Raw genomic sequence first — 27,445 nt, 5'->3', positions numbered from 1 at the left:
ATCCCAGGGCCAACACAGATAGACAGACAACATTCACACTCACATTCACACACCCGGGCCAATTTTAGTGTTGCCAATCAACCTATCCCCAGGTGCATGTCTTTGGAGGTGGGAGGAAGTAAACCCGGAGGAAACCCATGCAGTCACGGGGAGAACACGCAAACTCCACACAGAAAGATCCCGAGTGCAGGATCGAACCCAGGACCTTCGTATTGTGAGACACATGCACTAACCCTGCCCTCCAAAACTCTAACTAAAGTGGTGAAGCTGCAATTTCATTTGCACTTTATTTTATTGACATTTTATTTAAGAAACAATCATTGTTATTTTAGCACAACATAATTGAAAGAACTTTTAATTTGTCAGTTATTTATGAGTCCCTTCTTATTTGTCAGTTATTTTTGAGTACCTTCTTATGCAGTATATTTGGTCCGTACTTATTTTTCTAAATAGCCTAACCTAAGGCTAAAGTTGGTTTTAAATAAATTGTGAATAACACACCGTTTCAAATCATTTAACAAGGTTGTTAACTGTAAGTAGGTCAGATATAATTATTGAATACGATTAAAATCAAGAGTAAGATTACCGTATTTTCCGGACCATAGGGCACACTGGATTATAAGGCGCACTGCCGATGAGCGGGTCGAGTCAGGTCTATTTTCATACAAAAGGCGCACCGGATTATAGGTCGCATTAAACGGGTCATTTTTTTTTTTCTAAATAGAAAACACTTCCTTGTGGTCTACAAATAATGTAATGGTGGTTGCTTGGTCAAAATGTTGCATTGATGATGTTTTACAGATTATCTTTCAAGCCGCTTTCTGACAGTCGCTTCAGGACTCTCTAATAACTAAAGTTCCTTGGGTGAATAATGTAAACTCACTACACCAGTATGTTTTAGCACATTAATGGCGAGTTTACTGACAGATATAAATATGAAATTTACAGTACTTCATATTAGAAATCAATCAATCAATCAATCAATGTTTATTTATATAGCCCTAAATCACAAGTGTCTCAAAGGGCTGCACAAGCCACAACGACATCCTCGGTACAGAGGCAACAGTGGATGATGAATGTCCCATAACAAGCAGATAGAGAAAAAGAAGAAGCTTATCGACTACGGTGTCGCCACGGACTACAAAGGCGGATACGCGGAATTTTTCAGGACTTATGCAGATCCCAAATACAGATCAGCAGGTCACAGAAGGAAAGAAAAGTTGGTTTTGCATAATATTGCGAAACAAAACGCCAGATAATACGTCTTAACTAATACACAAACCATAATAACACTCATATGTTGAAGCACAGTACAATCCATCAAGCGGTGTGGCTTCATAGCTTACCAAAGTCGTACTGAAGCATTTTGAGCACCGTGTGTAATGTTCAGTGTTGGGTTAGTTACTGAAAACCAGTAACTAGTTGCAGTTACTAGTTACTTTATTTCAAAAGTAACTCAGTTACTAACTCAGTTACTTACACCAAAAAGTAATGTGTTACTGTAAAAAGTAACCATTTAGTTACTTATTTTTTTCCCCTTTTTTTTTTTTAAGGCTCCCATTAATGCCCTCTTAGCTTTCATTTCAGTACTGTTATTGCACTGGAGAATAATACAATCTGTTGATCAACTTGACATGCATTTGCATAACTGAACGCTGCTAAGCAATGTGGTCTACATACAACACACAAAGACAAAGATATGTTTCAAAGGGCCAATTTATTTCAGACCAGAACAAATTGACAAAACTTTTTTAAATAGCTGCAACATAATGGCACTTGTAGATAGGATCTTTGATCCAAGACACAACTTACATTTAACTAAAATGTTATTTTCTTTGTGCTCGACAAAATAAAAGTATTGAGAATGTCTCCATGTTGAGAAACTCGACATCTGGCTTCACCATGATGTCTTGTCAGTTGTTATGAGAGTAGCGTATGTGTGTGTGTGTGTGGCCCTTTAAGATATGACAGCATGTGAGGTGAGTGACGTCAGTGAGTGAGTGGGCGAGAGAGGTGAAGGAACAGCGACAGTGAGTGCGTGCAGGTGCTCTAGCTTGGTGGATGGCTGCGTCCAATAAAGTCACAAAGTTGCAACAAACCGCCGGCCTCGTCATTCACCCTCAGCTGTAAAGACCCATTTCCGGGTAAAGTGAAGGTTGTTAGCCCCGAGGAACGTCTCCCTTGCGTCCCTCAACTACGGTCTGGGAGCCCCCCCGCCCCCACCCACACAAAGCACGCCTTTTCTTTTCCACCGCAGGGATCCAATAAAACACACTCAGATCTTCTGTTTCTAGCCGATACTACATAAAAAATAACGTAAAAATAACGCAGTAACGCATCATGGAGTAACGGTAACTGAGTTACTGAATATAAAAAATAACGCGTTAGATTACTAGTTACCGCCGAAACTAACGGCGTTACAGTAACACGTTACTTTGTAACGCGTTAGTCCCAACACTGATAATGTTCTATATTTTCAATGGAACATATAAAGTATTGGTGTTGTTTACTTGAGTCATATTGCAGTCTACACGTATCTCTTATGTGTGACTGCCATCTACTGGTCACACTTATCATTTCACCATGTACCAAATAAAATAGCTTTGAGGTCGGTGAGCACAACCAAAATTAATCTGTACATTAGGCCATACTTGCCAACCTTGAGACCTCCGATTTCGGGAGGTGGGGGGAGGGGTGGGCGTGGTCGGGGTTGGAGGGGGCGTGGCTAAAAGGGGAGGAGTATATTTAAAGCTAGAATTCACCAAGTCAAGTATTTCATATATATTTATATATATATATATATATATATATATATATATATAAATATATATATATAACAAATACTTGACGTTCAGTGAATTCTAGCTATATATATATACGTATATATACGTATATTACATATGTATATATATATATATATATATATATATATATATATATATATATAACAAATACTTGACGTTCAGTGAATTCTAGCTATATATATATATACGTATATATTTATTTTATTATATATATATATATATATATATATATATATATATATATATATATATATATATATATATATAATAAATACTTGAATTTTAGTGTTCATTTATTTACACATATACACACACATAACACTCATCTACTCATTGTTGAGTTAAAGGTTGAATTGTCCATCCTTGTTCTATTCTCTGTCACTATTTTTCTAACCATGCTGAACACCCTCTCTGATGATGCATTGATGTGTGGCACGCACAAAAGTGCTTTCATCAGATGCACTAGATGGCAGTATTGTCCTGTTTAAGAGTGTCACAACATTGCTGTTTACGGCAGACGAACTGCTTTACGGTATACAAAAACGTGACTGCTTTTGTTGTGTGTTGTTGCCGCGCTGGGAGGACGTTAATGAAACTGCCTAACAATAAACCCACATAAGAAACCAAGAACTCGCCCTCGATCATTCTACAGTTATAACGTGATTGGGCAGGTATGCTGGTTATATTGTGGGTTAGCGGACTCAGGTCCATGATGCTGAATTTCGGGAGAAAATTTGTCCCGGGAGGTTTTCGGGAGAGGCGCTGAATTTCGGGAGTCTCCCGGAAAATCCGGGAGGGTTGGCAAGTATGCATTAGGCGCAGTGGGTTACAAGGCGCACTGTCAGGTTTTGAGAAAATTAAAGGATTTTAAGTGCGCCTTATAGTCCAAAAAATAGGGTACTAGTTGAGTGTTAATTTTTAAGTGGGACCCGGCCCCTGTGTGGTGGAAAAATTGGGCCTCGAAGTCAAAAAGGTTAAGAACCCCTGACAAAGTTCAGGGAAGTGCATTTGTGTGCCTTTAAACAGTTTTGAATATTACTTCATCCATCCATCCATCTTCTTCCGCTTATCCGAGGTCGGGTCGCGGGGGCAGCAGCCTAAGCAGGGAAGCCCAGACTTCCCTCTCCCCAGCCACTTCGTCCAGCTCCTCCCGGGGGATCCCGAGGCGTTCCCAGGCCAGCCGGGAGACATAGTCTTCCCAACGTGTCCTGGGTCTTCCTCGTGGCCTCCTACCGGTCGGACATGCCCTAAACACCTCCTTAGGGAGGCGCTCGGGTGGCATCCTGACCAGATGCCCGAACCACCTCATCTGGCTCCTCTCGATGCGGAGGAGCAGCGGCTTTACTTTGAGCTCCCCCCGGATGACAGAGCTTCTCACCCTATCTCTAAGGGAGAGCCCCGCCACCCGGCGGAGGAAACTCATTTCGGCCGCTTGTACCCGTGATCTTGTCCTTTCGGTCATAACCCAAAGCTCATGACCATAGGTGAGGATGGGAACGTAGATCGACCGGTAAATTGAGAGCTTTGCCTTCCGGCTCAGCTCCTTCTTCACCACAACGGATCGATACAGCGTCCGCATTACTGAAGACGCCGCACCGATCCGCCTGTCGATCTCACGATCCACTCTTCCCTCACTCGTGAACAAGACTCCGAGGTACTTGAACTCCTCCACTTGGGGCAAGATCTCCTCCCCAACCCGGAGATGGCACTCCACCCTTTTCCGGGCGAGAACCATGGACTCGGACTTGGAGGTGCTGATTCTCATCCCAGTCGCTTCACACTCAGCTGCGAACCGATCCAGTGAGAGCTGAAGATCCTGGCCAGATGAAGCCATCAGGACCAAATCATCTGCAAAAAGCAGAGACCTAATCCTGCAGCCACCAAACCGGATCCCCTCAACGCCTTGACTGCGCCTAGAAATTCTGTCCATAAAAGTTATGAACAGAATCGGTGACAAAGGGCAGCCTTGGCGGAGTCCAACCCTCACCGGAAACGTGTCCGACTTACTGCCGGCAATGCGAACCAAGCTCTGACACTGATCATACAGGGAGCGGACCGCCACAATCAGACAGTCCGAAACCCCATATTCTCTTAGCACTCCCCACAGGACTTCCCGAGGGACACGGTCGAATGCCTTCTCCAAGTCCACAAAGCACATGTAGACTGGTTGGGCAAACTCCCATGCACCCTCAAGGACCCTGCCGAGAGTATAGAGCTGGTCCACAGTTCCACGACCAGGACGAAAACCACACTGTTCCTCCTGAATCCGAGGTTCGACTATCCGGCGTAGCCTCCTCTCCAGTACACCTGAATAGACCTTACCGGGAAGGCTGAGGAGTGTGATCCCACGATAGTTAGAACACACCCTCCGGTTCCCCTTTTTAAAGAGAGGAACCACCACCCCGGTCTGCCAATCCAGAGGTACTGCCCCCGATGTCCACGCGATGCTGCAGAGTCTTGTCAACCAAGACAGCCCTACAGCATCCAGAGCCTTAAGGAACTCCGGGCGGATCTCATCCACCCCCGGGGCCTTGCCACCGAGGAGCTTTTTAACTACCTCAGCAACCTCAGCCCCAGAAATAGGAGAGCCCACCACAGATTCCTCAGGCACTGCTTCCTCATAGGAAGACGTGTTGGTGGGATTGAGGAGGTCTTCGAAGTATTCCCTCCACCGATCCACAACTTCCGCAGTCGAGGTCAGCAGAACACCATCCGCACCATACACGGTGTTGGTAGTGCACTGCTTCCCCTTCCTGAGGCGGTGGATGGTGGTCCAGAATCGCTTCGAAGCCGTCCGGAAGTCGTTTTCCATGGCTTCCCCGAACTCCTCCCATGTCCGAGTTTTTGCCTCCGCGACCGCTGAAGCCGCACACCGCTTGGCCTGTCGGTACCTGTCCGCTGCCTCAGGAGTCCCATGAGCCAAAAGAACCCGATAGGACTCCTTCTTCAGCTTGACGGCATCCCTCACCGCCGGTGTCCACCAACGGGTTCTAGGATTACCGCCACGACAGGCACCAACTACCTTGCGGCCACAGCTCCAATCAGCCGCCTCGACAATAGAGGTGCGGAACATGGTCCACTCGGACTCAATGTCCAGCACCTCCCTCGTGACATGTTCAAAGTTCTTCCGGAGGTGGGAATTGAAACTCTCTCTGACAGGAGACTCTGCCAGACGTTCCCAGCAAACCCTCACAATGCGTTTGGGCCTGCCAGGTCTGTCCGGCATCCTCCCCCACCATCGCAGCCAACTCACCACCAGGTGGTGATCGGTAGAAAGCTCCGCCCCTCTCTTCACCCGAGTGTCCAAAACATGAGGCCGCAAATCCGATGACACAACTACAAAGTCGATCATAGAACTGCGGCCTAGGGTGTCCTGGTGCCAAGTGCACATATGGACACCCTTATGCTTGAACATTACTTCATGACTGAATATTAAATATTAACTTCAGTCATGTTTAATCAGGGGGAGTGTTTCCTTTGCAGCATTCAGTTCATCAGCCACCACTTTTAATGCCGCCGTTTTGGTTCAGACCATCCAAAAAGTAAGGCAGCACGATACTTCCCTAGGACCGCTCCTCACTGAGACTATGCTTGTCTTCGAACAATCAGGCTTCAAAATTGTACTTTCAATCCACAGTGAGGTGTGTGTTTGTTGTAAAATTTTAAATGTAAACACCAATGAACAGTTTAAGTTGACATGTGTGAATATCACTCGTGCCACACTTAGTAGGAGGAGAAAAGGGCACCATATGCAGCATGTGAGAGGCCTCTTAGGAACACCTGTGCTCCATCATCACAGACATATTGTCTTAGCACCTCGCTTTGTTCCTGCGCTCAAAAATAGGAAACAGCGCTCTTGAGAAAACTCTTGTGGTGCTTAATGGCGTATGGAGTATCAAGAACATATAAGGCAGAATGAAAACAAACCAACACAATAAGAATGAAAGGTTGTTAATCACTCGTTAGTTAAAACTTTATTGAGAGCTTTTGATGAAATTTACAGGAAATGTCAGAAATGGGATCAGGAAGAAAAGATCAGAATATTCTAATTATTAGTTAGTCAACACATTATGGACGGATTTTGATGAAACTTGCAGGAAATGTAAGGAATGGGATCAGAAAGAAAATATTAGAATATTCTAATTATTAGTTAGTTTGTCAAAACATTGACAGATGTTGATGAAACTTTCAGGAAATGTCAGAAATGGGATCAGAAAGAAAATATTAGAATATTCAAATTAATAGTTATTTAAAACATTATGGACGGATTTTGATGAAACTTTCAGGAAATGTCAAAAATGAGATCAGGAATAAAATATTAGAATATTATAATTAGGAGGCCGCGGGGAAGACCCAGGACACGTTGGGAAGACTATGTCTCCCGGCTGGCCTGGGAACGCCTCGGGGTCCCACAGGAAGAGCTGGACGAAGTGGCTGGGGAGAGGGAAGTCTGGGCTTCCCTGCTTAAGCTGCTGCCCCCGCGACCCGACCTCGGATAAGCGGAAGAAGATGGATGGATGGATATTATAATTATTAGTTAGTCAAACATTATGGACAGATTTTGATGAAACTTACAGGAAATGTCAGAAATGGGATCAGAAAGAAAATGTTTGAATATTCTAATTATCAGTTAGTTGGTCAAAATATTGAGAGATGTTGATGAAACTTACAGGAAATGTCAGGAAGGGGATCAGAAAGAAAATATTAGAATATTCAAATTAATAGTTATTTAAAACATTATAGACGGATTTTGATGACACTTTCAGGAAATGTCAAAAATGGGATCAAAAAGAAAATATTACAATATTCTAATTATCAGTCAGTTGGTCAAAACATTGAGAGATTTTGATTAAACGTTCAGGAAATGTCAGAAATGGGACCAGAAAGAAAATATTAGAATATTCTTATTATTAGCTGGTCAAAACATAATGGACGGATTTTGATGAAACTTACAGGAAATGTCAGAAATGGGATCAGAAAGAAAATATTTGAATATTCTAATTATCAGTTAGTTGGTCAAAACATTGAGAGATTTTGATGAAACTTACAGGAAATGTCAGGAAGGGGATCAGAAAGAAAATATTAGAATATTCAAATTAATAGTTATTTAAAACATTATAGACGGATTTTGATGACACTTTCAGGAAATGTCAAAAATGGGATCAAAAAGAAAATATTACAATATTCTAATTAGCAGTCAGTTGGTCAAAACATTGAGAGATTTTGATTAAACTTTCAGGAAATGTCAGGAATGGGACCAGAAAGAAAATATTAGAATATTCTAATTATTAATTGGTCAAAACATAATGGACAGATTTTGATTAAACTTACAGGAAATGTCAGGAATGGGATCAGAAAGAAAATATTTGAATATTCTAATTATCAGTTAGTTGGTCAAAACATTGAGAGATGTTGATGAAACTTACAGGAAATGTCAGGAAAGGGATCAGAAAGAAAATATTGGAATATTCAAATTAATAGTTATTTAAAACATTATAGACGGATTTTGATGACACTTTCAGGAAATGTCAAAAATGGGATCAAAAAGAAAATATTACAATATTCTAATTAGCAGTCAGTTGGTCAAAACATTGAGAGATTTTGATTAAACTTTCAGGAAATGTCAGGAATGGGACCAGAAAGAAAATATTAGAATATTCTAATTATTAATTGGTCAAAACATAATGGACAGATTTTGATTAAACTTACAGGAAATGTCAGGAATGGGATCAGAAAGAAAATATTTGAATATTCTAATTATCAGTTAGTTGGTCAAAACATTGAGAGATGTTGATGAAACTTACAGGAAATGTCAGGAAAGGGATCAGAAAGAAAATATTGGAATATTCAAATTAATAGTTATTTAAAACATTATAGACGGATTTTGATGACACTTTCAGGAAATGTCAAAAATGGGATCAAAAAGAAAATATTACAATATTCTAATTATCAGTCAGTTGGTCAAAACATTGAGAGATTTTGATTAAACTTTCAGGAAATGTCAGAAATGGGACCAGAAAGAAAATATTAGAATATTCTAATTATTAGTTGGTCAAAACATTGAGAGATTTTGATGAAACTTTCAGGAAATGTCAGGAATGGGATCAGAAAGAAAATATTAGAATATTCAAATTAATAGTTACTAAAAACATTATGGACGGATTTTGATGAAACTTTCAGGAAATGTCAAAAATGGGATCAGAAAGAAATAGTAGATGTTGGGTGTGATTTGGGTAATTTCTACTATATTACCCAATGTTTACGTTACTGAGCTTCTGTGTTTGTATGCTAGAGCAGTGGTCCCCAACCACCACAAGAAATAAAAAAAATTAAAAAATAATAAAAATGTGTTTTTTTTGTTTTTTTTATTAAATCAACATAAAAAACACAATATATACATTATATATCAATATAGATAAATACTGTCTGCAGGGATACAGTCCGTAAGCACACCTGATTGTATTTCTTTATGAAAAAAAAATTACAATAATAACAACCCCTCCTGGTCTGTGGGACAAATTTTCAGCTACAAAAAGGTTGGGGACCACTGTGCTAGAGGCTCAGCCTCCGACCACAGAGACAAAGAGAGTGGATGACTGACAAAATGGTTCAGTCAATTTATTTCATTCCGCTAGAGAACAAACATGCCCAAGTGCTGAGACCAATACATAACATGAACCATCTTGCAGCCTGTTTGGAAGTGACAGACGGACAAAACCCAGCACGGACTTGGAAATTTCAATATAGCTTTCAATTCGCTGGGGTTTGTCTATCCGTCTGTTGGTTAGTTAGCAACCAAACTCAAAAATGTAGTGTATACATTGTATGCAAATAAATAATCAAGTAAAAGGACAACAGTTTCAGTGAGTTAATAAAGTAAACGCAGGCCTTTTAATTCACATATCTTGGCGGTGTGCAGAAGGACTGCTTTAGTGATCATTCTCCACTGTGATTCTTACTCATCATACACAATACCTTGTGTGCACAAACATGCTTTAAATGAACCGTTTGGAATTTGAGACTCTGACGTAGTTTGCCTTAATTATACATCAGCAGATATCTCCATGTATACTGAAAGTTTACCCGAAGAGTTTTGCACGAGTACGCCATTTTTATTCAATTGTGGACCAAAGTTGCAGTCAATAAGTTCCTCCTTTTTCTCTATCTTCTTGTTGTGGGGCAATTGTCACTACTCCTAATACAAAGTAGCATATAGTTCTAACTAGAGATGTCCGATAATATCGGCCTGCCGATATTATCAGCCGATAAATGCTTTAAAATGTAATATCGGAAATTAGCGGTATCGTTTTTTTTATTATCAGTATCGTTTTTTTTGTTTATTTTTTTATATTAAATCAACTTAAAAAACACAAGATACACTTAACAATTAGTGCACCAACCCAAAAAACCTCCCTTCCCCATTTATACTCATTCACACTCATTCGTACAAAAGGGTTGTTTCTTTCTGTTATTAATATTGTGGTTCCTACATTATATATCAATATATATCAATACAGTCTGCAAGGGATACAGTCCGTAAGCACACATGATTGTGTGTGCTGCTGGTCCACTAATAGTACTAACCTTTAACAGTTAATTTTACTCATTTTCATTAATTACTAGTTTCTATGTAACTGTTTTTAAATTGTTTTACTTTCTTTTTTATTCAAGAAAATGTTTTTAATTTATTTATCTTATTTTATTTTATAAAATTTTTTTAAAAAGGACCTTATCTCCACCATACCTGGTTGTCCAAATTAGGCATAATAATGTGTTAATTCCACGACTGCATATATCGGTATCGGTTTATATCGGTAATTAAGAGTTGGACAATATCGGAACATCGGATATCGGCAAAAAAGCCATTATCGGACATCCCTAGTTCTAATTTATATCTGTCAGGAGACTGCATATGGAAGCGCTAAAAATTACAACATTGCAGACGGGGTGAAGGCACAGTCGAATGTGGCTTGAGTTTGAGTTTATTTGGAACATGCAAGCATACAACATGATACATCACAATTTCCAGTTTCTCTTTTCAACATGTTCGAAAAGGAGTAGGAACAAGCAGAGTTTATTTAATCCTACCCCTTTTCTTTTACATAACAGTTCCTAAAACTTTTGTTCACTTCCGGTTCTCAATTTATTCACAATATACTCAATAAGTAATCACAATAAAAATAAATACATAAATAATATTTGGTGAAGTAAGTCATATTTCATATGATGAGATAAGTAAGATTATTTTGAGAATTAAAGAATGGATGGATGAAATAAATTCAGAATGTTTATCATGGTTCTTCTTCTTTGTACTTTGTAAACACTTTAGTACATTGTTTGATTGCTTTGCTTAATCCATTCCATAATTTAATTCCACATACAGATACACTGAAGGTCTTAAGTGTTGTACGTGCATACAAACGTTTTAAATTACATTTTTCTCTAAGATTATATTTCTCCTCTTTTGTTGAGAAGAATTTGTTGTATATTCTTGGGTAGCAGGTTATAGTTTGCTTTGTGTATAATTTTAGCTGTTTGCAAATTCACTATTCAAGATTCAAGATTGTTTATTGTCATATGCACAGTTAAACAGACAGTTTGCCGTACAATGAAAATCTGACTTTGCTAGTCCACTATGTCATGGAATTTCAGTATCTTTGATTCAATAACTAAAGGATTTGTATGCTCTGTATATCCAACATTATGTATTATTCTAACTGATCTTTTTTGTAACACTGTTAATGAATAAAGTTTACTTTTGTAGTTATTTCCCCATATTTCTACACAGTAACTCAGATATGGTAACACTAGCGAGCAGTAGAGAATATGAAGTGATTTTTGGTCTAGAACATGTTTTGCTTTATTCATTATTTACGTGTTTCTTGCTACTTTATGTTGTATATTTTTTACATGAGATTTCCATTTCAAGGCTTGGCCTGGAGGAGGACTTCAGCACATAAATGAGACAGCCAACAAAACGGCGCATTCTGAAGAGACGGTCAGAAAGTGGCTTGAAGATGGTCTGTAAAACAAAATCTATGCAAAATTTTGACCAAAGCACCACCACTACCTTGTGTGCACAAGGGTTTTCATCCATTTCACTGTCCTTAAAGGGGAACATTATCACCAGACTTATGTAAGCGTCAATGTATACCTTGATGTTGCAGAAAAAAGACCATATTTTTTTTAACCGATTTCCGAACTCTAAATGGATGAATTTTGGCGAATTAAACGCCTTTCTATTATTCGCTCTCGGAGCGATGACGTCACAACGTGACGTCACATCGGGAAGCAATCCGCCATTTTCTCAAACACATTACAAACACCCAGTGAAATCAGCTCTGTTATTTTCCTTTTTTCGACTGTTTTCCGTACCTTGGAGACATCATGCCTCGTTGGTGTGTTGTCGGAGGGTGTAACAACACGTACAGGGACGGATTCAAGTTGCACCAGTGGCCCAAAGATGCGAAAGTGGCAAGAAATTGGACGTTTGTTCCGCACACTTTACCGACGAAAGCTATGCTACGACAGAGATGGCATAGAAGAATATTGACCCTAGCTTTCCTGGTCTGCTGACATCAACTCCAAAACTGGACGGATCAGCTTTCAGGAAAAGAGAACGGATGAGGGTATGTCTACAGAATATATTAATTGATGAAAACTAGGCTGTCTGCACTCTCAAAGTGCATGTTGTTGCCAAATGTATTTCATATGCTGTAAACCTAGTTCATAGTTGTTAGTTTCCTTTAATGCCAAACAAACACATACCAATCATTGTTTAGAAGGTGATCGCCGAATTCGTCCTCGCTTTCTCCCGTGTCGCTGGCTGTCGTGTCGTTTGTCGGTTTCGCTTGCATACTGTTCAAACCGATATGGCTCAATAGCTTCAGTTTCTTCTTCAATTTCGTTTTCGCTACCTGCCTCCACACTACAACCATCCGTTTCAATACATGCGTAATCTGTTGAATCGCTTAAGCCGCTGAAATCCGAGTCTGAATCCGAGCTAATGTCGCTATACCTTGCTGTTCTATCCGCCATGTTTGTTTGTATTGGCATCACTGTGTGACGTCACAGGAAAATGGACGGGTGTATATAATGATGGTTAAAATCAGGCACTTTGAAGCTTTTTTTAGGGATATTGCGTGATGGTTCCTCTGCCTAATTTTCACTTGTCTGCTGCAGTTCTAAAGACGCTTTACCGTTTGTTGATGGAAGGGGCAGAGGCGGTACGGCGTTCGTTCATGTTGCAGCATGTGGATAATCGTCCGTGTTTAAAAATGGGATCGCATACATGTGCAGCTCTAGTGCAAGTATATGTTAGAAGTGGATAAAGTACACAATGGCGCTTCTTAGAGTCACACACACTCTGTCGGAGGCCAAGCTGGATTCTTCCAGCTATCTATCATGCAAAGGAATCTAAAATCCGGATTTTAAAAAAGTGCACTTGGCAAAGTCAAATCATCCTATAATCGTCAATGGCGTGACTGTTTTAAAGGATGTGTGAGCAAGCACTTTAACGCGGATGAGTGATGGCAGCCTTTTAGAAAAGTGGCGCTGGAGAATAAACTTATATCTTCAAGTAATAAATGAAGCAATACAGGCTTTAGTGTTTTCCTCCAGGGTTTAAGTGCCAAAAATGATGTTTTTAATCTTCCAATAGACATGCTGGTATCTGTGTGTACTCAATCATATCTTCAACCTCCTCACATCACATACCTGCTTGTCCTTGTCCTTGGATTTTCCGCTGCCAGACACCCGCGACGAGGTGACATCGCGGGGGATGACAGAGATTTGATGCAGTGGCATGTTCATCCCAGCACAACCGACCAGGGAGGCTCACACACTCGCTTCCTGTCTCGACGCCACAGCAACGGGCATGACGGTTTTCAACTGCAACGCCACGCTTGGATACCCTGTAGAAGGCAAAGGTGAACACACACATTAGCATCAGGGGGCCTAAATTACTAAAGAAAAAAAAAACAGAATTGCAGCTGCACTATAGATAAACGTGAATCAATTAGATTAAGAAAATGCGGAAAAAGCCCACAGTCACAGCATGTTTGGATCATTTTAAAAGATATCGTTCTAGAACTCCCAACTCAGAATTAATGTGAAGAAATTCACACTGGACTGGGGCGGTATAGCTCGGTTGGTAGAGTGGCCGTGCCAGCAACTTGAGGGTTCCAGGTTCGATCCCCGCTTCCCTTCTAGTCACTGCCGTTGTGTCCTTGGGCAAGACACTTTACCCACCTGCTCCCAGTGCCACCCACACTGGTTTAAATATAACTTAGATATTGGGTTTCCCTATGTAAAAGCGCTATATAAATATAATTCACACATAACTCACACACAATGTCCACACACCCACTGTTTTTTTTTTTTTTAATTATTAATATTTACAGATCATCTTCAAATCGCTTTCTGACAGTCGCTTCAGGATGCACTGTTTTGTGGGCGGTCTTATTTACGTGGCTAACCTATGACAGCGTCTTCTCCCCGTCATCTTTGTTATAGCGGTGTAGCGTGCAAGGACGGGAGTGGAAGAAGTGTCAAAATATGGAGCTAACTGTTTTAATGACATTCAGACTTTACTTAAATCAATAACGCAGCAGCATCTCCTCATCTGTGGCTCACTAGTGCAACAACAACGCCGGAAATGTGTGCCGAGAAAAAACGTCCGACCGGAACTCTCTAATAACTAAAGTTCCGTGGATGAATTATGTAAACCCACTACACTGGTAGTTTTAGCACTTTCATAGCGAGTCTACTGACATATATAAGTTGGAACTTTACGCCCCATAACAAGAAAATAGAGAACAAGAAGAAGCTTATCGACTAAGGTGTCGGCACGGACGAAAAAGGCAAGTTTTCAGGACTTATGTCGATACCAAATACACATCAGCAGGTACCAGAAGGTAAGAAAAGTTGGTTTTACATAATATTGCAAAACAAAACGCTGGTTAATATGTCTGCTCATGGGTGCCATATGTTTAAGCACAATACGTCCACATCGAGAGGAGCCAGATGAGGTGGTTCGGGCATCAGGATGCCACCCGAACGCCTCCCTAGGGAGGTGTTTCGGGCCGGTAGGAGGCCACGGGGAAGAGTTAAGTACATAACTCCACATGTGTTCATTCATAGTTTTGATGCTTTCAGTGACAATCTACAATGTAAATAGTCATGAAAATAAAGAAAACGCATTGAATGAGAAGGTGTGTCCAAACTTTTGGCCTGTACTGTACATCAACAGCCAAGAGGAGCTTTTGTAACCTGGAATTTGTTTTGAAAGTATCACTTTTATACTAAATATTATATTGCGAGATTCAGTTAGAATTGTAGGGTTGCACATCTCTCTCTGATAAACGATTCGATATGCATCTAGATACACAGGTTACGATTCCATTCAAAAACGATATCCTTTTATTACAGACCGATTCGATTGGATTCGATTCCGAACGATACGATTCGATTTGACGGTTAATATTCAAGACTCCAAATCCCCAAGCATTATGGCTTTATGGCACTGGCAAAAAAAACAGAACAACAAAATCACATGTCAATGTATTTATTTTTAGACATGGACCAAAAAAAGTCTGGCTGAATTGTAGGATGGGAACTCCAGAGGTAAAAGTAGCACAGAATAGTAACAACAAAGTGCAATATTTCAGCCTGAGCATAGTTTTGAACACTAGAGGTAGGTAACAAAGATTCAATATTTCAACCTGCTGCCAGTGTACGTCAACGATGCTCGACACAATTTACAAATAGCATGGCTTCTGTCGAGCTTCCCTTCCTTCTTATAAAACCCCAAAACTTTCCACACTTTGGATTTCTGTCTCCCCGATGCGTTGCAAATCTTTCTCGGTCCATTATCACCTTCGGTCAGACTGACGCTTTCGTTCTCCTCCTTCATTTTCCGTGTTGTCCCTTGTTTATCACTCGTGCTAATACTAGCTAGGCGGCTACCGCGTTTGGCGAGTAGCTTCAGCTCTCGCGTTGTTTTAGAGACGCTGGCGCATATTGTAATCTAGCCAACCCATGCAAAGTCTCGCGATAACCGATCCATGACTCTATAACCGATTCAGCTAGGAATTCATGAATTATTCGCATTGATTGAGGAGTCTGCTAACGATGCAGCCTAATCGCTCACTTGTTTAATCGAATACTCGGTCGCATCGGTTTATCGTTCACAACCCTATAGAATTGAAAATCGTGTTGAATTAAGGGTTGATTCTGAATCAAATCGCCACCCCAAGAATTGGAATCGAATTGAATCTCGGTTGTAAGAGTCACATCCCTACTAGCTAACCGCCTATTGGTTAATAAACGGTAGAGTTATTTTATGGATTTTACGTTGTAGAGTTAACGTTTACGTGTAGATCTGAGAGGCACATCAGTGACTTTTACTACAGCCTTGTCCTTAAAATTAACAGCGATTAAAAGTGTGTTATTGTACTAATTTTGCAGTGTCATATTTGTTTTACATTCTTATAATGGTTAACAAGTTACTTAAAAATTACCCTACACAGGTAGTACATTTTTCACAGATAAATTCAGCAGTTTATGTGGATTTGAAATCCAAACAAAGTCGACAAGCAACCTGTAATTGTGTCCGACCCGCAATACACACGTTTAAGTTTCCATGATGCGGACTTACACTAGAAGACCATGCTGTGATTTTCCTCAAGTAAGCACCAGATCATTAAGTCATGAAAGAATCAGAAGCAGTGTGACTGAGGTTGTCCCGAGGAGGAGTTACAGCAGGGATCTAGTAAAGCACATTGAGCTGTGTGAGAAATTGAGTCAGTCCGACTCACAGGGCCAAACTTTGGGATATAATAACAGCAACATTAAGTAAGTTTGCACCTTTTGACAAATGTTCACCCTTTTTATGTGCAGAACACACACATAGCGTAGAGTCTGTACATGCATTCTTCATTGACAGAAATATTCTGAGTCCTCATCTGTTCCTCTCCAGTGACCAAATTCTTCATTAATTGATAGATCAATTGTGTCGTGGCAGTGAATCAGTGACCCTCACCCCAATGTCACTGTCCTTCCTCTTGTCATCTGTGATGCCATTTCACTGACCTCCGCCGTCTGGCTCTTTTGCTTTTTGGTGTTCTAATCCTTTTTCACTCAGTCTAACATGAGGCTTTGGTACACACGCACACTAGGGCTGGAACGATAAACAGTATTATTGATAAACTGTGTGGTAAAACTCCCGACAGTTAGTATTACCTTTTTACCGTAATTCAAGGGATATAGATCGCACCGGTATTCAAGCCGCACACACCACATTTTTTAATAAATCAATATTTATACATATATTAACCACACTGGACCATAAGCCGCAGATTTTGTACCATTTTATTTATCAATACCTCAATTGTTTCCAAAACAGCACGTGTCACACAACAGTAAAACAGCTGATCAAACAAACAGAAGTCATCAACATGAACCCACTAGCTGCGTAAATTAACTCTCCTACCTAATTCACAAGCGTGCCACAAATTAATATTTAACCACATTAAAACAGACTATACTTGTAGTCTTCTGTAAACTAGCCAAATTGTTATATCACAATAGGGCAAAAATAGGGACGGGGTTGCAGTGTCAACAACACTGAATCTTTCAAACTACACATCATTTGTCCATGGCTTTCTCTGGACTTATATTGAGCTAACATAACTAGAAAATGCGCTAAAAGGCTGCAACAAACACATAAAAGTAGGGCTGGGCGATATGGACGAAAAAGTATATCTCGATATATTTTTACCTAATCTCGATGCTCGATATATTTTCCGGTGAAAGTATACATATAAAGATATTCATTTTTGAGCGAGATTCAATGAAATTGAAGTGAATGATAACTGTACTGTAAACAGTAAGTGGCACTTTTTTTAACCCAGTTAGTCAAGATAGGTATTAACAGCACAGAAAATAAACTGTTTAAGTAGCACATACTTGCCAACCGTCCCGAATTTTCCGGGAGACTCCCGAAATTCAGCGCCTCTCCCGAAAACCTCCCGGGACAAATATTCTCCCGAAAATCTCCTGATTTTCAGCCGGAGCAGGAGGCCACGTCCCCTCCAGCTCCTGACCTGAGTGAGGACAGCCTGTTTTCACGTCCGCTTTCCCACAATATAAACAGCGTGCCTGCCCAATCACGTTATAACTGTAGAATGATGGAGGGCGAGTTCTTGGTTTCTTATGTGGGTTTATTGTTAGGCAGTTTCATTAACGTCCTCCCAGCGCGGTAACAACACACAACAACAGCAGTCACGTTTTTGTCTCCCGTAAAGCAGTTCGTCTGCCGTAAACAGCAATGTTGTGACACTCTTTAACAGGACAATACTGCCAGCTACTGTGCATGCATATGTGACAATAACATCTACGGCTTTTAGAGAGTGCAGTGTACAACTGCGCACACAACAAGGAGACGAAGCAGAAGAACGAGGAAGATACAGCCATGGCGACGCCGACGACGAGTAAGATGAAGTAATACGCATCTCTACTTGGTTGTGTAATTTTACATTTGATGGTTGGTTAGTATAGCATAGGGATGTCCCGATCTGATATTTGGATCGGATCGGCTGCCGATATTTGCCAAAAAATGAGTATCGGCAAGGCATGGGAAAATGCCGATCCAGATCCAGTTTTTTTTTTTTAAAACTCCGGTCCGTGTTTTCCAACGCACCGATTTAAATAATGCATTCCACTTTTCTGCTGCTCCCTAATTTCCGTTCCGCATTTTCCAGCACACCTTCAATACATCCACAGGTCTGTGGATTCTCACGCAGTTGCTTTTAGCTGCTGGCATTACACGACAGGCTCTTCTCACTCTTTCCTGTGTCTCCCTCTCACAGACAGCGAGCGCACCTTCTTACACAAGTCACATACTGTCACGTCATACGTCACATACGTATACCTCCTCCCCGAGCAGAGAGGTAGCAGCATAGCTAACGTTAGCTGTGATGCTAGCGCAGCCGCTAAGGTGGGCGCCTGTGCAATTGCGCACGGCAAATCTATGCCACGCACAAAATCAAATAAAAAAATAAGCGCATAACAATTTTCGACACACGGACACGACATAGAAAACAGTTTTCGTCATCATTGTTCAAATATTGTAACGTCTGCCGAGACGCTTATCTCCATTCGGTGCCACACGTCCACACCATCAAAATGCAGAGGCAAACATTTCCAGATCAACACCGTATGATAGAAAATAGTGATTTTTTTAGTTGTGATTTCCTTCTCTGCATGAAAATTTAAAAGTAGCATATATTAATGCAGTATGAAGAAGAATGTTTTAATGTACACATAGAATCATCATACTGCTGTGATTATATGCATCAAGTGTTAATTCAAGGCTAAGGCAAAATATCCACATATATATGGTGTATCGTGACATGGCCTAAACATATCGCAATTTTTAAAAAAAGGCCATATCGCCCAGCCCTAGTTCAATGATGCCATTTCTGTTTGTCATGTATAATTTTGTCTATTTTGTGTTTATCCTTGAATAAACAGGTCAGTTTCTTGTTACCAACCATTGTGTATTATTCAAACTCCCTTAATTCAGCTGGCTAGTTGTTATCAAGAGTACTAAAACCCTTTTCAACATGATTCTGACAACTAAATAGGCTAAATAACTTTAAACTTTAATACATGCTCGGATAGGCCAGTATCGGTCAGTATCGGTATCGGATCGGAAGTGCAAAAACAATATCGGTATCGGATCGGAAGTGCAAAAACCTGGATCGGGACATCCCTAGTATAGCATTTGTCTGTGAAAGAGTCATTTACGAGACATAGCAAAACATGAATCGGACAGAAACAAGCCTGCTATGCAAATCAGGTTGTGTTTCAATTGCAAATAAAAAATGATTTGCCGTTTGTTGCCATTGTCCATTTGTGCAATTCTCCCCTGTATGTATTCCCCCCATCCATGTCAATTACTGTCCTGTCTGCTAGGTGTTCTGCTCAGTCGCCCTCCACTATTATTCTGTTAGCTGCTGTCAGATCACAGTCGAGACTCGTCTGCAACCCTCCATGCGCCACTTGTGATGTGCACCCATGCGTGTATCCATCAATTCCAACATTACTGTACTACAGCTGCACTCTATCTCCACAAGTGTCTCTCCTGGCAGGTTACAAAAACGGGGCAGAGAGGACAAATTAGGCTATAAATTGTTTTGGGTTTTTTTCTTTTTAAAAGAAAAACCCTCCTACCTCCGAAGAAGTCACTCACAGAGAGGATATATTCCACTCAAGTGTTTGAAGGAGAACTTCCCTTTTTGCCTATTATTTAGAATCCCTGTGTGAGACTAGACTCCTGTTTTTTGTGTATTCTAAATCGCAAAGAACATTAGCAAGAGGTGGCTAATGGGATTAATCTATTCCACCTAGGGCTGGGCGATATATCGATATACTCGATACATCACGGGTTTGTCTCTGTGCGATATAGAAAATGACTATATCGTGATATTCGAGTATACGTTCTCACGCAGTTGCTTTTAGCTGCGGGCATTACACTGCATGCGTTTCCCACTCTTTCTTGTCTCTCCTTCTCACAGAGACATAAAGCAAGTGCACCTTCTTACATGCATCACGTGTGCAACGTCACACGCTCCCGCGCAGCAGACAGGTAGCGACATGGTAACGTTAGCTGTGATGCTAACGGTGCGAGTGGCAATACGAGAGAAAAAAGGTGCGGATCTGGTAACAAATGGAGGAAGAATTAGTTCCCAAGAAAAACAGCACGGGCTGTGGTTTGGCTTCAAGCGGGAATATGTTGAACATTTATGCGGCAAAAGCGTTGCTACAAAAAGTAGCACCACTGCTAATGTAGTATAGGCTGACCATATTCTGAAATCCCAAATAGGACACATATATGCGTGCCAAGGCCGGGACTAGGTGAAAATTTGCCAATGATACTCGAACTTGATTTATAAATAATATATTTATTTAAATAAAGCATTTTTTCTCCTCTGTTGACAGCAGTGTTGGCGCTTGGAATTTTCAAAATGGGGTCCCAGGGACCCCATCAAGTAATAAAAATGGGGTCCCACAGTAAATTTTTGGGGTCCCACTTTTTTGTAAGCATTTTGAAAACAAATGACAAATGTATGCATTATCCTCTTATATCTCACATTCTATACTGTGTTTTGGAAAAAGGTTGTCATAAACGTTACTTAATTCATTAAAAAAAAAAAAAAAAAATGTGTAAGCATATGTAAATGTATTCAGTTATAAACATTCATTCACTTTCTTCTTTCCTTCATGGATCTAAACTTTACCGCTGCTGGTAGTTTTTTCTATGTTTTTATTTGATAAGTTGTAGGTGTATTTATTTCAGTATAAAAGTGTAAAAAGTGTTTTGCTTGGGTCATGAAATGATGATAATGGTGTGCCAGGGCATACATATATTTTCTATTTAACGCTTAAATCTCTGGAGTTTACATCAACTTCAGATCTATTCCTCATTTCAAAATGTTTCAGTTTTTGTATGTCGTTTTTTTTTGTTTGTTTGTTTTCCGCCCTTTTTTGTCAAACAAAACTATGTTTTTTATGGCAAACACACAAAATATGCAAAATCTTCCACCAAAAATAGTTTTCAAAGTGGAATATTTGATGTGAAGTAATCCGAACCTTTGATAGGTTTGATAGGTTGATAGAGCAATGACTGTTTGAGAGAAAATAAAATTGTTTTATTAGTCAACATTGCAACTGTTTCTAAATTACATTTCACCTGTAAGCTTTTTTATTTCACTTTTGTTATGTTTTTGTTTATTTTGATAGTATTTTTAGAATGTGCCGTGGGTCTTTAAAACATTAGCTTTGGGCCGCAAATGGTAAAAAAAATTCTGCGTCCTTTCTGATTTCAATGCGTTAAAAAGACACAAAAAGTGCGTTAACGCCAACACTGGTTGACAGTATAACAAAATACAGTAAGTCACACTTATATTCTGTAACATTCACAGTTTTGGAAAAAAGTGCAGAGGTAGAAATATTCTAAATAACCTATTGTATATAATCTAAACATAAATAATGCCTCAAAACAAGTTATTTAAATTTAAACAAAAAACAGCAGACGAGCTCTCGCCCTGCACAGCCGTTTTGTGCTTTGTAGTGTCGATATGGGCTTGTAGATCTTTGGCCCCTTTATTTGCCACAGATACATACGTTCCTGCTTTGCACACAGTGCGTTCTGCTTTCCATGTGTCACGGCCAGGACGAAAACACGAATACTTTTTCCGCAAAAATTTCGTGAAGTTGCATTTACGTTTCGGCATTTCTTCTTCTCATGTCCGTCTCTCCACTCACTAGCTCTCTCGCTCTCTGTCTCTGCCCCTCCCTCACGAGTGTTTCTGCGTGCACACGCCTCCACAGTTTGTTTTGTTTAACCCCTTCTTAACCCTGGACGTCCATTGAAAATACACGCAACCCTAACTCAAAATGCCGGACATTTGAGGCATTTAAGAAACCCCGCCCTGACACCCTGGACCAGGGGTCGGGAACCTTTTTGGATGAGAGAGCCATGAAAGCCAAATATTTTTAAATGTTTTTCCGTGAGAGCCATATCATATTTTTTTAACACTGAATACAACTAAATGCGTGCGTTTTTTTAAGTAAGACCAACATTTTTAGAGTATAATAAGTCTGTTATTCTTTTTAATAACATTTATTCTGAAGCTAACCAATAATAAATAAAATACTTCTTACCAGTAATGCGACTTTTTGAACATGGCGCAGTAACGGATGGATGGATTAAAATGTATGAGAATGTTTTAGATTTTGAATGTTATTTGAAACACTGATTACCAGCAGAATTATTAATTACTTATCGTGTTAGGCAATGTCAGCTAAGATTTATCTGAGAGCCAGATGCAGTCATCAAAAGAGCCACATCTGGCTCGAGAGCCATAGGTTCCCTACCCCTGGCCTGGACAGTCCCGCAAAAGAGGACATGTCCGGGGAAAAGAGGACGTATGGTCAGCCTAATGTAGCATCATTTGAAAAGTCACCCGCTAGAGAATGAAGAGTGCTTGAAACTCGCGCATGTCAACGTCTCCGTTCGGTGCCACACCAACAAAATACAGAAGAAACTATTTTCATACATATCTTCTTCAGTTTGCAGGTCGATAAAACAACACAATATTACTTCTGTGGTTTCTTTCCATTCCCTCAAATGTCATCATGTCTATTTACAGTAAATGCAGGATTCATCAATTGCACCAATGATATTAAAAGGCCACTGCATTCAAACTAGACCTGCTTAGCATCTTTCTTGATTAAATGCTAATGAGTCCTGCTTTGGATGTGATTAAGAGTGTGACTAGTGAAGCAAAGGAAACAAGTCTTAGAGGTCACACAAACAGTGGATGATTGTGAATAGAGTATCAAATCTAAATTATCGTATTCCTATAGTCATATTCCTAAACTGATGTACTCGCATTACTTTAGGTGCAAATATCACAGAATAACCTTACAAAACATCTCTGACAAAGCATGATCGTAATATAAAACATTTTTATTTTGTTAATGTCAGGGTTTCCCCTTAATTGCCAAAATATCTGTGGCGGTGGGGGCGTGGTTAGGGGCGATATGTCATCACATGATTTTTTTTATGATGAATATATTCTTTAAAAAGGCAAAAAACATTTGATTATCTAATTATCCAAAACAAATGTTATTTCGTATCAACATATATATTTTTGTTACATAATATATTTTTCTTACATAATATATTTTTGTTCTATTTTTAAATTGTTGCTGCTTATCGTACAATGTTTGTTGAGAATGTATTTTTTTCCTCAAGAGTTTCCTCCAATCGTTTTAGTCATTTTTGCTGTAATAAAAACGATTGGCAACAAATCTAACATCTATTTCTGGTGTTATTGGCAACTGTACTCGCGTTTAAAGACACGTCGGACTGCAATGGCAGACTCGCGCAAAGCTCTTCCGGTAAAACTTCACCATTTTTGGAGATTTCTGCTAACGTCACCAATAGTAAAGACTAGAGATGTCCGATAATATCGGACTGCCGATATTATCGGCCGATAAATGCTTTAAATTGTAATATCGGAAATTATCGGTTTCAAGATTATCGGTTTCAAAAAGTAAAATGTATGACTTTTTAAAACGCCGCTGTGTACACGGACGTAGGGAGAAGTACAGAGCGCCAATAAACCTTTTGCGTGCCGGCTCAGTCACATAATATCTACGGCTTTTGACACACACAAGTGAATGCTACGTATAATTGTTCAACAGCCATACAGGTGACACTGAGGGTGGCCGTACAAACAACTTTAACACTGTTACAAATATGCGCCACACTGTGAACCCACACCAAACAAGAATGACAAACACATTTCGGGAGAACATCTGCACCGTAACACAACATAAACACAACAGAACAAATACCCAGAAACCCTTGCAGCACTAACTCTTCTGGGACGCTACAATATACACCCCCCCGCTACCCCCTCCCCCCCACCTCAACCCCGCGACCCCCAACTCCGCCCACCTCAACCTCCTCATGCTCTCTCAGGGAGAGCATGTCCCAAATTCCAAGTTGCTGTTTTGAGTTATGTTAAAAAAAATTATGCACTTTGTAACTTCAATAATAAATATGGCAGTGTCATGTTGGCATTTTTTTCCATAACTTGAGTTGATTTATTTTGGAAAACCTTGTTACATTGTTTAATGCATCCAGCGGGGCATCACAACAAAATTAGGCATAATAATGTGTTAATTCCACGACTGTATATATTGTATTGGTTGATATCGGAATCGGTAATTAAGAGTTGGACAATATCGGGATATCGGCAAAAAAGCCATTATCGGACATCTCTAATCGCAATGTAAAACATTTTTATTTTGTTAATGTCAGGGTTTCCCCTTAATTGCCGAAATACCTGTGGCAGTGGGGGCGTGGTTCGGGGCGATATGTCATCGCATGATTTTTTTATGATGCATATATTCTTTAAAAAGGCAAAACAATTTGATTATCTAATTATCTAAAACAAATATGTTATTTCGTATGAACATATATATTTTTCTTACATAATATATTAAATTGTTGCTGCTTATTGTACAGTGTACTTTGTTGAGAATGTATTTTTTCCTCAAGGGTTTCCTCCAATCTTTTTAGTCATTTTTTCTGTAATAAAAACGATTGGCAACAAATCTAGCATCTATTTCTGGTGTTATTGGCGACCGTCGTGAGACGTCGGACTGCAATGGCAGACTCGCGCAAAGCTCTTCTGCTAAAACTTTACCATTTTTGGAGATTTCTGCTGACGTCACCAATAGTAAAAACATCACAAGATAGACAATTTCCAAACGGCTCGTTTGGAGGAAGTATGAAGGAAGGCAAGATTGTTTTATAAATATCGCCGCCATGCCTCTGTGGCTTAAGTACAGATTTTGGGGACTTATGCAAACCCAAATACACAAAGACAGGTACCAGCAATAGGTAAGAAAAGTTGGTTTTGCATAATAGGTCTCCTTTAAAGTTAAGCGTCATACCCAGCTTAGTACATAAATAGCAAACAGACGCATCAAAATATCAAGTCTGCAAGCTGAGTATTGATTTTCGATCAGATTCTGATCTTTAGCCATCAATCAGCCTTTTCAAGTCAGACTGGCAATACATCGCTCACCTCCTTATTGACAAATCCATCACAATAAAGAAAATGTATTTCAGTTATTGTTTTATGTCCCATTCGTCCGCATGACTCTGTATGTGTGTAAGCCAACCCGTCTGCATTTCTACCACTGCACGCAGAAAAGTGTCAAAACATGCACCTGGACTGTGTTGCCTGTGGTACCATTTCACCACATGTTGGCGCAGTTAATAAACGCCAAGGTTTGACCCGAATAAGTTGGATTGAGGGCTTCACGGTGGCAGAGGGGTTAGTGCATCTGCCTCACAATACGAAGGTCCTGAGTAGTCTTGGGTTCAATCCCGGGCTCGGGATCTTTCTGTGTGGAGTTTGCATGTCCTCCCCGTGACTGCGTGGGTTCCCTCCGGGTACTCCGGCTTCCTCCCACTTCCAAAGACATGCACCAGGGGATAAGTTGATTGGCAACACTAAATTGGCCCTAGTGTGTGGATGTGAGTGTGAATGTTGTCTGTCTATCTGTGTTGGCCCTGCGATGAGGTGGCGACTTGTCCAGGGTGTACCCCGCCTTCCGCCCGATTGTAGCTGAGATAGGCTCCAGCGCCCCCCGTGACCCCAAAGGGAATAAGCGGTAGAAAATGGATGGATGGATGGAAGTTGGATTGACTTGAAATTTTGTTTAGTTAAATAATAATTTAGTTAAATAACATTTGCTATACATTTTTGGCGGAACGACAAGCACACGTGTAAAATTGGAGAAAGACTGATTGAAAATCATGGCTGCCTAACAACTCTTTAATATTGCAAATTTCTTAAAAATTTAAAAATCACATGTACATAAGTATTCACAGCCTTCGCTAAATACTTTGTTAATGAATTGTTAAGTATTAGTCCACATTTCATGATTTGTTTGTATACAGCTAGCTTGACAGCAACATGTGTGCTAAGTGTCTCATGATCAATATTAAAGTGACTCACTCGTCTGTTAGTTTTTTTAAGTTAACTTTGGGTAAGCACGCGATAAACTGTATGTCGGCATAGCCTGGCTCCAAGTTCCACATTTATACCAACAAGTCACGCCGACCTCATTCTCTCGGCTTCCGTCTGCTCCAGCGTTTTACCCTCGGTTCGTGCTTGCTACTATAACTAGTAGTTCACCACCCTCTGTATATTCAGCTTCAAAAAGAGAAGGTTTTAAATCCTCATTTGTCCAAAAACAGTAGTCTTCATTGTCTGGTACAAAGTCTGCCATGATTAGAACACACTCATGTTTGTTGTTTCAGAAGTAGGAAGTGTTCTGCTGTGGAAACGGAAATAATGGTAATGCATACAATGATCAAAATACGGTAAATATTGAACATTTTACATATTGTTATGAACGTGTCTGTTACTACATTACATATAGACTTGCAGTGTGTATATAAAACATTTATGGAGGGTTTTGATGTTGTTTTAGAGGGCTTTGAAGGCTACAACGGTCCCGTTTGTCGCATTTTGCAAGCGTTTACCATCTTTAGGATCCTAAAAAAAACGACGTGTGTTCTGGTCTATTGTAATCCTTGAACAAAGTAACAGTGAAACTCATGTGAATAATCACTGAATGGAGAACTGGGGGTGGGATTAAATAAATTATCTTCTTCCCACTCCCTCTCAGGCAAAACTGGACAATCATGCATTACATACTATATATTACCTTTTGCACTATATTAATTTATATTATGTGTTGTCAAGTTTTTACTTTTTTTTTTTTATTATCATTTTTTTATGTCATTGGCTGAAATAAATAAATGAAAAAAAAAAAAGAAAATGAAAATGGTCTCTCATAATGATTGTAAACGATAGGCACATTTTCCAAAAAAGTGCAGTTCCCCTTTAAATAACAGCTTTAAAGAGTAATGCAGTTAAATAGCTCCCCTGGTGTGCACATATACATACAAAGACGCACACACAGCTGGTTGGCTTGTTGCCAATTATTAGCGCAGTCAAAACCGCCCACGGAGCGTAAACTAC

The 27,445-nt window shown here is 40.0% G+C and overlaps 1 protein-coding gene across 2 annotated transcripts in view; it reads right to left on the bottom strand.

Annotated features, from left to right (window-relative positions):
• The window catches only part of marchf8 (membrane-associated ring finger (C3HC4) 8), a 247,408-nt gene that overhangs the window by 167,731 nt on the left and 52,232 nt on the right, over window positions 1-27,445 (bottom strand). For both annotated transcript variants that reach the window (XM_061950809.1, XM_061950734.1), the window contains exon 2: window positions 13,521-13,717. In XM_061950809.1, the coding sequence (XP_061806793.1) occupies window positions 13,521-13,616 (96 nt within the window). In that variant the 5' untranslated portion in view covers window positions 13,617-13,717. The remainder of the gene's footprint in view (window positions 1-13,520; window positions 13,718-27,445) is intronic.

This window comes from Nerophis lumbriciformis, linkage group LG02, assembly GCF_033978685.3.
Source record: "Nerophis lumbriciformis linkage group LG02, RoL_Nlum_v2.1, whole genome shotgun sequence".
Taxonomy (NCBI): Eukaryota; Metazoa; Chordata; class Actinopteri; order Syngnathiformes; family Syngnathidae; genus Nerophis; species Nerophis lumbriciformis.
Note: the sequence above shows the minus strand (reverse complement) of the source record. Positions and strands in the feature narration are given on the sequence as shown.